Here is a 12,024-nt window from a genome sequence, read left to right as displayed (position 1 = left end):
GCGCAGCAGTTGAGCGCTGGGTTGCGAAGCTACCCGCAGCCTCTGCAGTGCTGGTTCGTTCCCCAGCTGCTCCCCGGCCACCGGAGGAGGGTCCCATATGGCGCGCAGACTTCTCCTGCCGCCCACTGCTCCCCTCAGCAGTGTACTTAGGTCCTTCTGCCTACTCGGCTCCCTGCTCTGGCTCTGGTGAATTCTCTCACCCTCCCGTGCTTCTGATTGTACCCAGTGTTTGTATAAACAAACAAACAAACAAATAAATCTTAAAAAAAAAAAATCTACTTAAAAAAAAAGAAATTTATTACAAAATTCATGGGCCCATGTGAGGTATAGTGATTTATCAATGAGGATACAGAATAATAGCTACATAAAAGGGCTAACCTATTTGTCTATTGTCCAATCAGTGCCTGTGAAGATTCTTTATAATGTCTGGTACCCATCTCTTTGTATTCTTTATCATGACATGCGTTGTTCCTGGCTAATTTTAGATCTCCCACCATGAGAAGAAGTAAACATTACAGTAATAACAAAGACTTGATTCTCTGTAAGAGAAACCCTGTACTGAGACAACACAGATCTGATTGCCTCTGCTGTCCCCTAAGTGTTTATTTAATGAGTCTGCAACCTCCATCATTCCTGTGAATACTGGTTTCTTATGACTCAGAGATGATTACTGCGCTTTTTAAATGATGGCTACTGTGCTTTTTAAATGATGGCTATTACCCAGAATGTTAAGAAAAATATGAAGAATAATTTATTTTGTGGTCATTAAAGTTACCTTCAGAAATTTATATCATGATATACATGTACTGCTTTCCTAGCTGTGACTCCTCTTGGACTCCTTATGTATGTAATATGCATTTCTAGGATGTATTCTCCTTCCATACTCTCTACACCCCTACCTTCCACACGCCCCCACCTATGGGCCAAATAGATGAGCAGAATCAGAAGAGCCCAATTGTACAAGGTATTTCTGTCCAGTTTAAGACTGACTCAAAACAGTAGGAAATCACCTCATAGACTGGAGGCATAAGAGCTACTGAAATGTTCTCAAAAGCACTTGTAGTGTAGGGGTCAGGTTGGTCCTCCCCAGAGGACTATGGAACATGTGCAGTGGAGTGAAGTGCCCAGCAGTGCACCTAGAGTGAAATTCACTTTCATCTCCCTGTGGCCCTGGGGTGCTGTAGAAGGGAGGTGCACAGCCCTGAAGCTCAGGTGCACAGATGTGCTTAAGCTCTAGGGTAAGGGGGCCCTCTAATAGCCTAGGGCCCAGACATACTGTGTCTCTTTCCAACATTCTTTCAACTCAACCATGGGGGAAAAAAATCCACAATGATGACCAGCAGAAAAGATCTCAGGAGGACCTTTCCAGAGGCTTGAGTCTCAGAACAATCCATGGTAACCTGTTGAATCCCCGTGTGTGTGTGGGGGGGTGGGTGGGTGAAGCATCCCCTAAACAGAGATACAGGAACAGCACCCACAGTGGCCCCTACCTCTTGGATGGTTCTGCCATCCTAGTTGGTCTTGGAAAGAAATTTAGAAAGTTTCTAGAATGGTGCTTCCTACATTAGACACACATGGGATATGGGCCATGGCCAGGCACCCCAGGACTCTGAGCCTGGCTGGCCTTAGGCTGACAGAAGGCAACTTAGGAAATTTTCAGGAAGGATCTCAAAGCTGAAACCTCCTGGGCTTGGGTCTCAGGGTGTAATATACTGAGGTTATTATCAGCATGCAGAATGCTTCTGACTTTCTTAGGACATGTCTTGTTAGCATCTTCAGATGAAATAACTTCTCCAAGGATGCAGCACATTCCTACTCTAAAAACAGACTAAAAACGACTGAACCTGGCTGCTCTCCATCTATGGCTATGCATGTGTTTCTCTTCACCAACCTTCTCCCTTTGTAAAGCACCGGAGGCAGCTCTCCTCCCAAGGCTGCAGCCTGTGACTATGCTGGCCTCTCGTTTAACAAAAGTGTCATTTCAGGGACAGCTCTTTCTGCCGGCTTGTGTCTGTGCAGGCATCCTTTTCCTTTTTATAGTAAACCTGCCCTTTTGGATTAAAAAAAAAAAAGACTGAAACTATGAATATACCAACTCATCTTAAATTTTTTTGGGGGGTTAAGATGGGGTTATTATATTGTTTCCTGTTTTTAGGGAGTCAGTTGGGACTTCATCAACCCAGAGCATGGGATTGGCTTGGAAAAGTCTGGGTGTGCTGGAGGAAGGACTTCCGTATTACTGATGAGTGTAACGTGAGGATGACTATGATTCTTCTATTGCCCTGTGCTAGCTAGAGCTCACATTCTGCTAGTGCCCTTCGGATAATTCTTACTTGGTAACTAACCCTCAAGAATCCTGGTGAGGACAACAGGAACACGCAGAAAATCATGATGTACTATAGCTATTCTGCATCGTTTTTGACACTTGGGTTTCTTCTTGAGGATGGATATCAACCCACACATTGCTTGACCATCTACAGAATAGTCTGTTTTGAGTTGCCTGGATTATTCCATCAGCCTTCTTCATGTTTGGTTAGCAGCCTCTCTTGTCCTCTCAGGGGCCAGATAATTTGAAAATGCTATCTATTTATGTCTTTCCACTTGTCACATTAATGGTCTTAAATTGCCCTTTATTTCCTCTCTCTGACTTTCTCCACACTTGCCTACTGACCTTGACACATGCTGTTTGTGCCACATGGAATATTCTACCACCCCCTTGTTCCCATTAGCCTGGCTAATGTAGACTTATGTTTTATGCCTCAACTTAAGTTTCACTTTCTCATAGAAGCTATCTCATCCCTAAGTTGTCTTTCTTATTATTAAACGAATCACACTTTATTATTGTTGCTTTTTTTATGTGTCTCTATTTATCATCAGAATGCAAATTTTGTTAGAGTAATGACTGTACCTGCCCTATATACCATTGTAAATACTTTGTGTAGCAGAAAAATTAGTAGAGAATTGTTGATGAATGAGCAAATTATATGCTTGCAATTTGACAAAAGTAAGCACTGTGTTTGCCTCATATTACAGATAACTTGAGGCTTACCAGTTAGCAGCTGTTCAAATGCTACCATTTTCCTTTTTGGAAACCTCAGAAGAAAATGTCTTTGTGTCATGAAGCTTCAATGTTTGTTATGACAATTATCTTGGTGGTCACTTCTGTAGAATTGGGGAGGGAGCCAGGATGTATTATAAAAGCATAGGAAAGTGAGTGTGCAGTCTTCAGGGGTGTCTGTTTAATGGTGGCATCTGCTGTGCCTCAGTTATCATCTTTTACATTTGCCTCAGCTGAGTCACAACTTGGTCCCATCTCAGCAATTCTTAATATCCTTGTCTGCACCATGAAGAGTCACCAGGACCTGCCCCCTCAAATACAAAACTAATGCCTCCTAATTTACTCACTCTCCCTTGGCACTTCTCCACCAAAGAAAAACCACAGACTACGCAGTTTTGTTCTGGAATCAATAGCTCACAGGGCATGAAATTCATGGAAAAGTTTGATTCTGTATCTTTTGGGTGAATTCATGTGGTTGATACCTTAAAATTTGTTATTTGTAATATAATAAGACGATATTTTTCATGTTTTCTGTTGACAACAAAGCTGTCAAGTAAGAGTAAATATCATATTGTTCTCCTGGCTCCTATGAAAATATCTCAGGAAAATAAGTATCTTGTTTCTTTCAATTTAACAGCCCTAACACCTTTATTATAAATATACCTATCTATACATCCATTCTGGAAGGATTTTATACAAATACTAACAGGGTTCCAAAAGTCATAGGAAATTCCTCCAAGCCCTTCCCATTACAACTGTTGGGATCTAGGACTGTCGAGAGGACAGAACAGCACTCTGAAGATGGTCAAAGCAGAGCAGCTAATGCCTGAGCACTGCATTTTTATCACATATAACAAGAAAACTACAAATATTTAGCTGGTCTCAGTTTCTTCCAGCTCTTAAATTTTAGTCTAAAGGAACATATAAGAATCAAAGCACAGTGTAACTCAGAAGTCCCAGTACCCTTCAATACTAAAACAATTAAGCATACAAGACAAAGGGAAAATCAAGTGCTCTCAAAGGAGGATTAGGCCCCAAGGATAGAAAAGTATCAGTTTATACCCCCAGCTGAATTTGAGATAGGGCGGTATTAACACTATCAGGAACAGTAATTCTATAAGAAGCAAGATCTGCAAAGGTAGCTAGACTTGGAAGGTTGGTCAACCACCCAGTAAGGTACATATAGGTCATTTAAGGTCAAAAGTGTCCATGTGGCATCCACGGTGGACCCTTCGATGATTAGTAAAAATTGTTCCCTTGATGTTTCCTAACAGTTGCAATTGAGGGGCAATTCTAGCCAGTTCACATGCTTTGTTGGGTTCACACAGTGGGTTTTGTTTTTAAATCCAGATGTCTATTCTGCCAAGGGAGCTGAGCAGCTGGTTCCTTCCATTGGGTCATGGGTCATGTGTTGGCCACTGTTGTTTTCACTTCTGTTTTCTTATCCCAACCTCCCCCCCCCCCGCCTTATTCATTATTATTATATCACCTGCCTCTTTCTCTATAAACACCATCCTTCCCATCCAACTCTACCTACTCAAGTTCTACTCATCATTCATGGTACATTTCATATGACAACTCTCTTTCCTGTTGCCCAAATCAGATGTAAGTTCTTTCTCTTTTGAATATTCATTGAATTTCTTACACTTCTTTTGTAGCATATACAGTAGCCAATAATAATGTTCTTATCTGTACTGAACTTATCTCTTGTAAGATTTATAAGCCCCCGCATTTGTTCACCCATTCTTTCAGCAAACATCTATTGAGTACTAGATGCCACACACCAGATTAAGTGTTGTGGATATTGTAATGAATAAGAGAAACAGAGATAGGCCCTATTGAGAGCAGGATCTGTTCACTCATCTTGGCTTCCACTGTGGAGCCTAGGAAAGAACCAATCTTATTGCTCAGTTGACATTTATCAGAGAATTTTGGCAACCCTTTTAACTTAGTGTATGCCAGTCTGATAAATAAAAGCATTAGAGATAGATCTCTTCAGAAAAGCCTCATGAAATAAAGGCACACTAATGTATATTAACCACTAAGTATGTCTTCTCCCATTCCACTTTTTTTTTTTTTTTTTAATAGAGGCATGTTTTATTTATTTATTTATTTGTTTGTTTGTTTGTTCTGTTTACACATGCACTGGGTACAGTCAGAAGCGCGGGAGGGTGAGAGAATTCACCAGAGCCAGAGCAGGGAGCAGAGCAGGCAGAAGGACCTAAGTACACTGCTGAGGGGAGCAGCGGGCGGCAGGAGAGGTCTGCACACCATGTGGGACCCTCCTCCGGTGGCCGGGGAGAAGCCGGGGATCGAACCGGCGCTGCAGAGGCTGCGGGCAGCTTCGCAACCCAGCGCTCAACTGCTGCGCCACCGGGGAAGCCCTCCCATTCCACTTTTAATTATCATGGCTTTATCCTGAAATAGTGCTCAAAGTATTCAGAGGTCCCTCTGTCAATGTATTTACCTGGGTAACTGCTGAAAGACTGGCGAATACTACTGGTGCTTTTATCTTTGATGTTGAAGTCCCAGTGTTTATATATCCGGAGCATGGCTGCATACGTGTACCAACTGGAGTGAGCAAAATAGATGTTCTCAAATCCGGGAAGAACCTATAGCCAGAGTCACAGCAAATGATACACAGTAAACAACACAAAAGACTCCAAGGAAGCTTTTAGGGATTATGTCAATTCAGGTTGATCACTAAATTTACTTCTAAAAATATATCCAGGGAGTCCAGCATTAACCTTTAATGTTACAAGACATAAAGACTCTATCCTAGCATCCAAAATGGAAAACTCTGGAAGGTGAAAGTGACAGGTACATACAGCAGGAAAGAATAGTGGAAGAAACAGATAACGTCATCTACATCCATTTCTTTCCATTAGTTCATTCCAGTCCTTACCTCCTATGACAGCAATAGTCAGGGTGGTGAGGGGCTGGCCAACTTGGCTGATGTATAGAAAAGGTCTGTGTGGACCAGAACAAGGAGACAGAGAAAAGCTGTTGTGTATGTCTCACCTTAATAAGAGCGGAGCAATGTCCCATGTCCCATCTCTTAAAAACCTTCAGGCTGGAGTTTTTTGTTGGAGAAAGTGAGGGAATCAGGTCCAACAGATCTCCAACAGCATTCAGAAACTGAATCTGGAATAAGGTCATGGGCTAGGAAAGACAAGCCTGCACTTAACATTGACTTGCGACAGTCAGGTATCATTTTCTATTTTTCCACTTCTTAGAGACCCATTAGATTACTCCTTTGTGAAGGGACCCTAAAATAACAGATGCCCTAGATATTACAGTAGCTTATAAAATAACTATCACTTATAAGAGATGGTTTAGCATGTTTTGATATCCGCAGATTTTGGAATTGTCTCCTAAGAGAGTAAAACAAATGGCATTTATTTGCATTTGTCTACAGTTCTTTCAGTTTCAGTACTAATGATATTTCAGGTCAAGCAATTCTTTTTTCTGGGAGGGGACTGTGCGTTATATGGTATTTAGTAGCAAACCTGGCCCAGACCTAGGAGATAGCAGTAGTGCCTGCCAGTTTGGTCAACTAAATATGTCTCCAGACCTTGCCAAATAGCACCTAGAGGGAAATCACCCCCAGTTGGAAATTACTGTTTTATGGCATAAATACTCAACTCAGATGTTTTGGATTTTGATTATGTTTTGACACAACAGCATTAACACTGAAACAGTGATTAGACTTGGACATGAATTTGGTGCTAACCAGAGGGCATTGCTCCCAGAAGAGTTGCTCCAACAAAGGAGCCTGAGGCCAGGAGACTTATTAGTGAGGAGACTATTTAGTGAACTGGATCTTAGGCAGACACGGAGAGAAGGCAAACAATTTTAACCAAAGAACAAGAACAAAAATAAAAGCAAAACATCCAACCCAAGTTTGTACTTATACAAATATTCTCTTTGGTTTGTTTTTTGAATAAGGAGCACACTCATTGTTCAAGAATTCTAATGGTTCTTTTGAATTTTCAGTGAATTCCATAAAACTTTCAAGAGAAAATTACGTTCTATTCAAGTGTATGCATGTGTGTTTTGTGGAGAATGGAAAGCACAGGACTTAACCACGTAGCCATTTGCTTTAACGATCATACTGATCATACCATCTAAATCACCACTTTTATTAAGTTAAACACCATACTTCATACCAGGTTCCTTAACCTACTCCAGAGCACAGTATTATGAAGGCTGTTGAAAAAACTCAGAAGCAAATTGGTTTGTGTTTCAGCTTGAATTTTATATAAGGAGTGTGCCCTAGATCAGACAGTTCTTGTGTGCAAGGAATTTAGACTCTAGATCTAATTTCATCTGCTTCTCAATTGGAATGCTATTTTAAAGATAACTTCCAGTATTGGTACAATGCCTTATAAATTCTAAGTAGCTTCTTTGAAATCTTACCTTTCTCCCTTCTAATATCGCCTTCTTCCTTGACCCTATATACAGCCCATCTAACTGTGCCATAACATAGCCTGTATGTCTCCAAAATGGATCATCCTTGGACTTTTTTATCTTATCCCGGGTCCACTGATCTTGCTTCCTGGAAGAGAAAATTACATTTGTATGTACTAGAAGTTGGTATGGTTACCCATCCAAAGTTTAATTAAACCTATGCATGTACAGATTATATAGATAGATATTTTGATGCTAGTACAATTTAAATTCTCCATCTTGGAACTTTGAAAGGCTATCAGGGCAAACCCTAAATCATCTACCATTTCTCTCTTAGACTATGGGCTTTTCCTTAATAACTTTCTCCATGTTCTCTCTAGAACCAAGCATAGGTATAATATTTACCTACTTGTGATACTGAGAGCTAAGGAAGTCAAAAGTACACCATCCAGATGAATTTAATGTAAACTCATAATGTTGCTCTAGGTAAGGACAAGTTGATTACTGTCGCTTTTGCATGTAAAAGTTGTAACGTTCAACAACAGGGAGAAAAAAACTCCAAAGGGACAGAGCAGTTCATATAGATTTCTGTTTCTTTCTTTTTTTTTTTTTTTTTAAAGATTTATTTATTTATTTATCCAAGCACTGGGGTACAGTCAGAAGCATGGGAGGGTGAGAGAATTCACCAAAGCCAGAGAGGAGAGCAGAACAGGCAGAGTGACGAAGTACACTGCTGAGGGGAGAAGTGAGTGGCAGGAGAGGTTTGTGCAGCCGAGGATCGAACCGGCACTGCAGAGCTTCGCAGCCCAGCACTCAACTGCTGCGCCACCGGGGAGGCCCTAGATTTCTGTTTCTTTCAGATGTTTTCATAGTTTATGGTTTTTTCTATTTCAGGTATTACTCATAACTACCTCAACACTTCTGTCCTAGCATGCTTAGCAAAAAGTCTTGTCCTTTCATTTTGTCTTTCCTCTTTTAGTTTTCTGCACTGTATAGGGGATGATTTGACTTAACTGAGTGCTGAAAGCTATTTCCGTCCAGGCTGTCTGCAGACCCGTCTTAGAACATAGTATTATCGCTTCATGGAATCTGGACTAATGGTTTATGCCTCTGCAGGGCTTTCACACTCGAGGAAGAGGTTGCTTAGTATATGATTTAGAGGGCCAAACCAAGAGCCCTTGCTTCTTCCCCCAAATGATCTGTCATTCCACAGCTATGAAACATATTTCTGAATATTGAGAATTATGAGTTTCAGATAATTTTATTAAAGTTAAACATTTCTCAGGGAATGTAAAGAATTATGACTTTAGATATTACTTAACACGCCGCAGCTAGGATGAATCACCAGGCCCATGAAAAGGAAGCAACTTAAAGAGGGAAAAGCAGTAATCCCTGCAGTAATAGGGGCCTCCAGGTAGAAGCAATCAGAGGGCTGACTCCACCTGCCTCACACTGGTGGCGTCTTCCCATAGCTTTGTTAGCAAGAGAGAATGTCATGTTCACCCTAGTTCGAAAGAGCCCAAATTAAAGGACATGTCTGCAAACAGTTTTCGCATCATTACAAATTCCTCTTACTAGAAGAACCACTCCAAAGTCCTGCCTAATAGATAAAACTTGACAAAGGGAAAACTGCTGCTTGAAATGACAGATTTGCAACTGCAATAACGATGAGAAGAGGAAAGTTATTATACATACTCCAAAAACTCCTGCACTTTATCCACGATGGATGATTTCTTAATCAGCTGGGGGTAGAGGTTTGTGAAGTGGTCATACATTTGTCTGAAATGATAGATGAAAATTATCACATTTTAATTTTCTCATATATTTTCATCACCATAAATGATCCAATCCTGTGGCTAGCTGGAAACGTTCCCTATTGCAACCCTTGCCTATCTTTTTTAATAGAGCAAATACACAATTTAAAATTGAGACATATTTCCTATGGACTGAAAAGCATTGGATATAGCAAGCACCCAACTTACTAAATCATTATATTTTGTCATATTTGCCACATATATTTTTAAAAAAGAAATAAAACATTAGAGTTAAGGCTCCTCAGTACACGAATTTCCATCCCATCTCCCCAGAGGTAATTACAACCTTGAATCAAGTGATTTATTATCCTCATGCATGTTTGTACATCATCACTACATTATATATTTAAATAATACATAAATATATATTATCTTATTTCAGAAAAATATAAATGTGATTATACTATAATTCTACCTTGATTATTTCTCTCAACATGACATTTTTCTTCTTATTTTTTTTCTTTCAACACAACATTTTAAAAGAAATCTCTGTGCTAACATACGCAGATGTATTCTTAGATGTATTCTTTTCCTCCACTGAAATAAGAACACGTGTGCATTCCCATGGGTGACATTTAACTGTTGTTTTTTTTTCACTCTCATAATGCAACTTCAAACATTTTGTTTGTCTTCTTTTACACATTTGCAAAATACACACACACACACACACATATAACAGGAGAATGCTGAAGTGAATATTCTGTATAATGTTACTTGATATGGCCAAAACACATTCCACAGTGAGTGTACTGGTTTACCTTCACACCACTCACATTAGGACTTCTTGCTCCACAGAATCACTGACACCTGATACTGTCAGACTTAATTTTTGACAGTTTGATGGGACACTCATTTTTTAATAACCCTTCCCCCAGGATTATTGGCTATTTTGAATTTTTTATCTTAAAATTTACTTTTAAAAAGTTAAATGTGTCTCATAGGCTATGCAGTAAACTTTTTTTTTTAAAAAAAACTGAGGTATAATGGACATATGTTGGGTCAGTTTAAGGTGTACAACATGTAGGTTGCTTCCTGTTATAAGTGCAGTATGATTACCTCCATAGGTTAGCTGACATGTGTATCATGCCACGTAACTATCATTTCTTTTTTGTGGTAAGAAAAATTAAGACCTAGTCTCTTAGCAACTTCGAAGTTTATAATAGTGTTGTTGTCTATAATCACTATGCTTTGTATTAGACCTCCAGGACTTATTCATCTACTAGTTGCAAGTTTGCTCCTTGAAACTACATCTGCCCAGTTAAATGTCATTACTTGATGAAAGTAATCCATTTACATTTATTGATTTTAATATGCTTGGATTTTTTTCTAAATCTTTTTTATCACTTACTATTCCTTTCTGTGTCACTGCCTTTTATGTTTTCCTAATTTAGATAACTTTTATTATCCTTCTTTTTACTTCTGCTGATTTAGAAGCTGTAAAATGTATACCTATTCTTTTAGTGATCATTACAATTTTTTTAAATATTCATAACTATGCATTTTTCATAAAGCCGAAATGAACTATATATCTCCTCCTACAAGCATAATGCCTATTTTAGCAAGCTCTCGCTGCCCACTGAAACCCCCTATCATGTTATTGGTCAAAGATTTCATTCTAACTTGTTAATTAAATTATTTCTATTTAAAATTCTTTTCTATTTTAACTTTTATAATAAAATTTATCAACTGGATGATTCAAATGGTAAAAAAAAAAATTTTGTTAGTTATTTTCCCTCAGGACTTTTAAGATATTGGCCTCATATTTTCTGGTTCTGCTGTTGTCAATGAAAAGCATGCTGTCAGAGTAGCTGAGATTCCTTTGCAGTCAGTGTCTTTTCTTTCTGATTGCTTTTAAGATTATTGTCTTTATCCTGACTTTTCTGTAGTTTCACCCACTAATGGTCTTCCAATTAAGAACTTGTATCTTTTGGGCCTCCCCTGGTGGTGCAGCGGTTGAGCACTGGGCTGCAAAGCTGCCCACAGCCTCTGCAGCGCCGGTTCGATCCCCGGCCGCCAGGTGAGGGTCCCACATGACGCAACAGACCTCTCCTGTCTCGCCCGCTGCTCCCCTCAGCAGTGTACTTCGTCAGTCTGCCTGTTCTGTTCCCGGCTCTGGTGAACTCTCTCACCCTCCCGCGCTTCTGACTGTACCCAGTGCTTGAATAAACAAATAAACAAACAAATAAATAAATCTTTAAAAAAAAAAAAACATGTCTTTCAATTTTGATAAAACCTCAGTCATCACCCTGTTAACTGACCTACAATTTCTACTAGTCTCTTTTTCTAGGATTCTATGGACATGTTGGAGTTTCTCCATCAAACTTTTACCTAACAACTCTCACAATTTTTACCTCTTCATCTCTTTGGGCAGTATATTATGTCAATTACTCAATACTAATTTATAATTAGAATTGTTTTTGTGATTGTTCCCCTATTTAACATAGTTTTAAAAATTAATTTCCATGATTTTTACTTATTTCAAACTGGTTCTTTTAAATTATCTTATTTCTTCCTGTTTTCTTATCACTTGCTTTTTGTTTCATAAATTCAAGTTTCCTTTCATTTATGACTTAGTGTGCCCTAAGCATATTTGTTAAAACATCCTACAAAATTATTCTGCTGTGTATTAACATTATTGATTTTGTTGACTGTTTTACTTAGCATTTAAATTGAGTACTTTTGAACTTTGGTGTACAGGCACTTTTGTTTATATTCTCTTGTTTCCACTCCACTTCTCTCAGT

General features: G+C 39.2%; 1 protein-coding gene across 1 annotated transcript in view; it reads right to left on the bottom strand.

The window, feature by feature from the left end:
- Nucleotides 1-12,024, bottom strand: part of PLBD1 (phospholipase B domain containing 1) — a 42,440-nt gene that overhangs the window by 13,790 nt on the left and 16,626 nt on the right. The window contains exons 3-6 of the mRNA XM_037514308.2: nt 9,164-9,247; nt 7,478-7,616; nt 6,080-6,220; nt 5,526-5,670 (exon numbers count right to left, since the gene is read on the bottom strand). Coding sequence (XP_037370205.1) covers nt 5,526-5,670; nt 6,080-6,220; nt 7,478-7,616; nt 9,164-9,247 — 509 coding nt within the window. The remainder of the gene's footprint in view (nt 1-5,525; nt 5,671-6,079; nt 6,221-7,477; nt 7,617-9,163; nt 9,248-12,024) is intronic.

Source organism: Talpa occidentalis, unplaced genomic scaffold (assembly GCF_014898055.3).
Source record: "Talpa occidentalis isolate TD23 unplaced genomic scaffold, MPIMG_talOcc4v2.1 talOcc4.16, whole genome shotgun sequence".
NCBI classification, from domain to species: Eukaryota; Metazoa; Chordata; class Mammalia; order Eulipotyphla; family Talpidae; genus Talpa; species Talpa occidentalis.
Note: the sequence above shows the minus strand (reverse complement) of the source record. Positions and strands in the feature narration are given on the sequence as shown.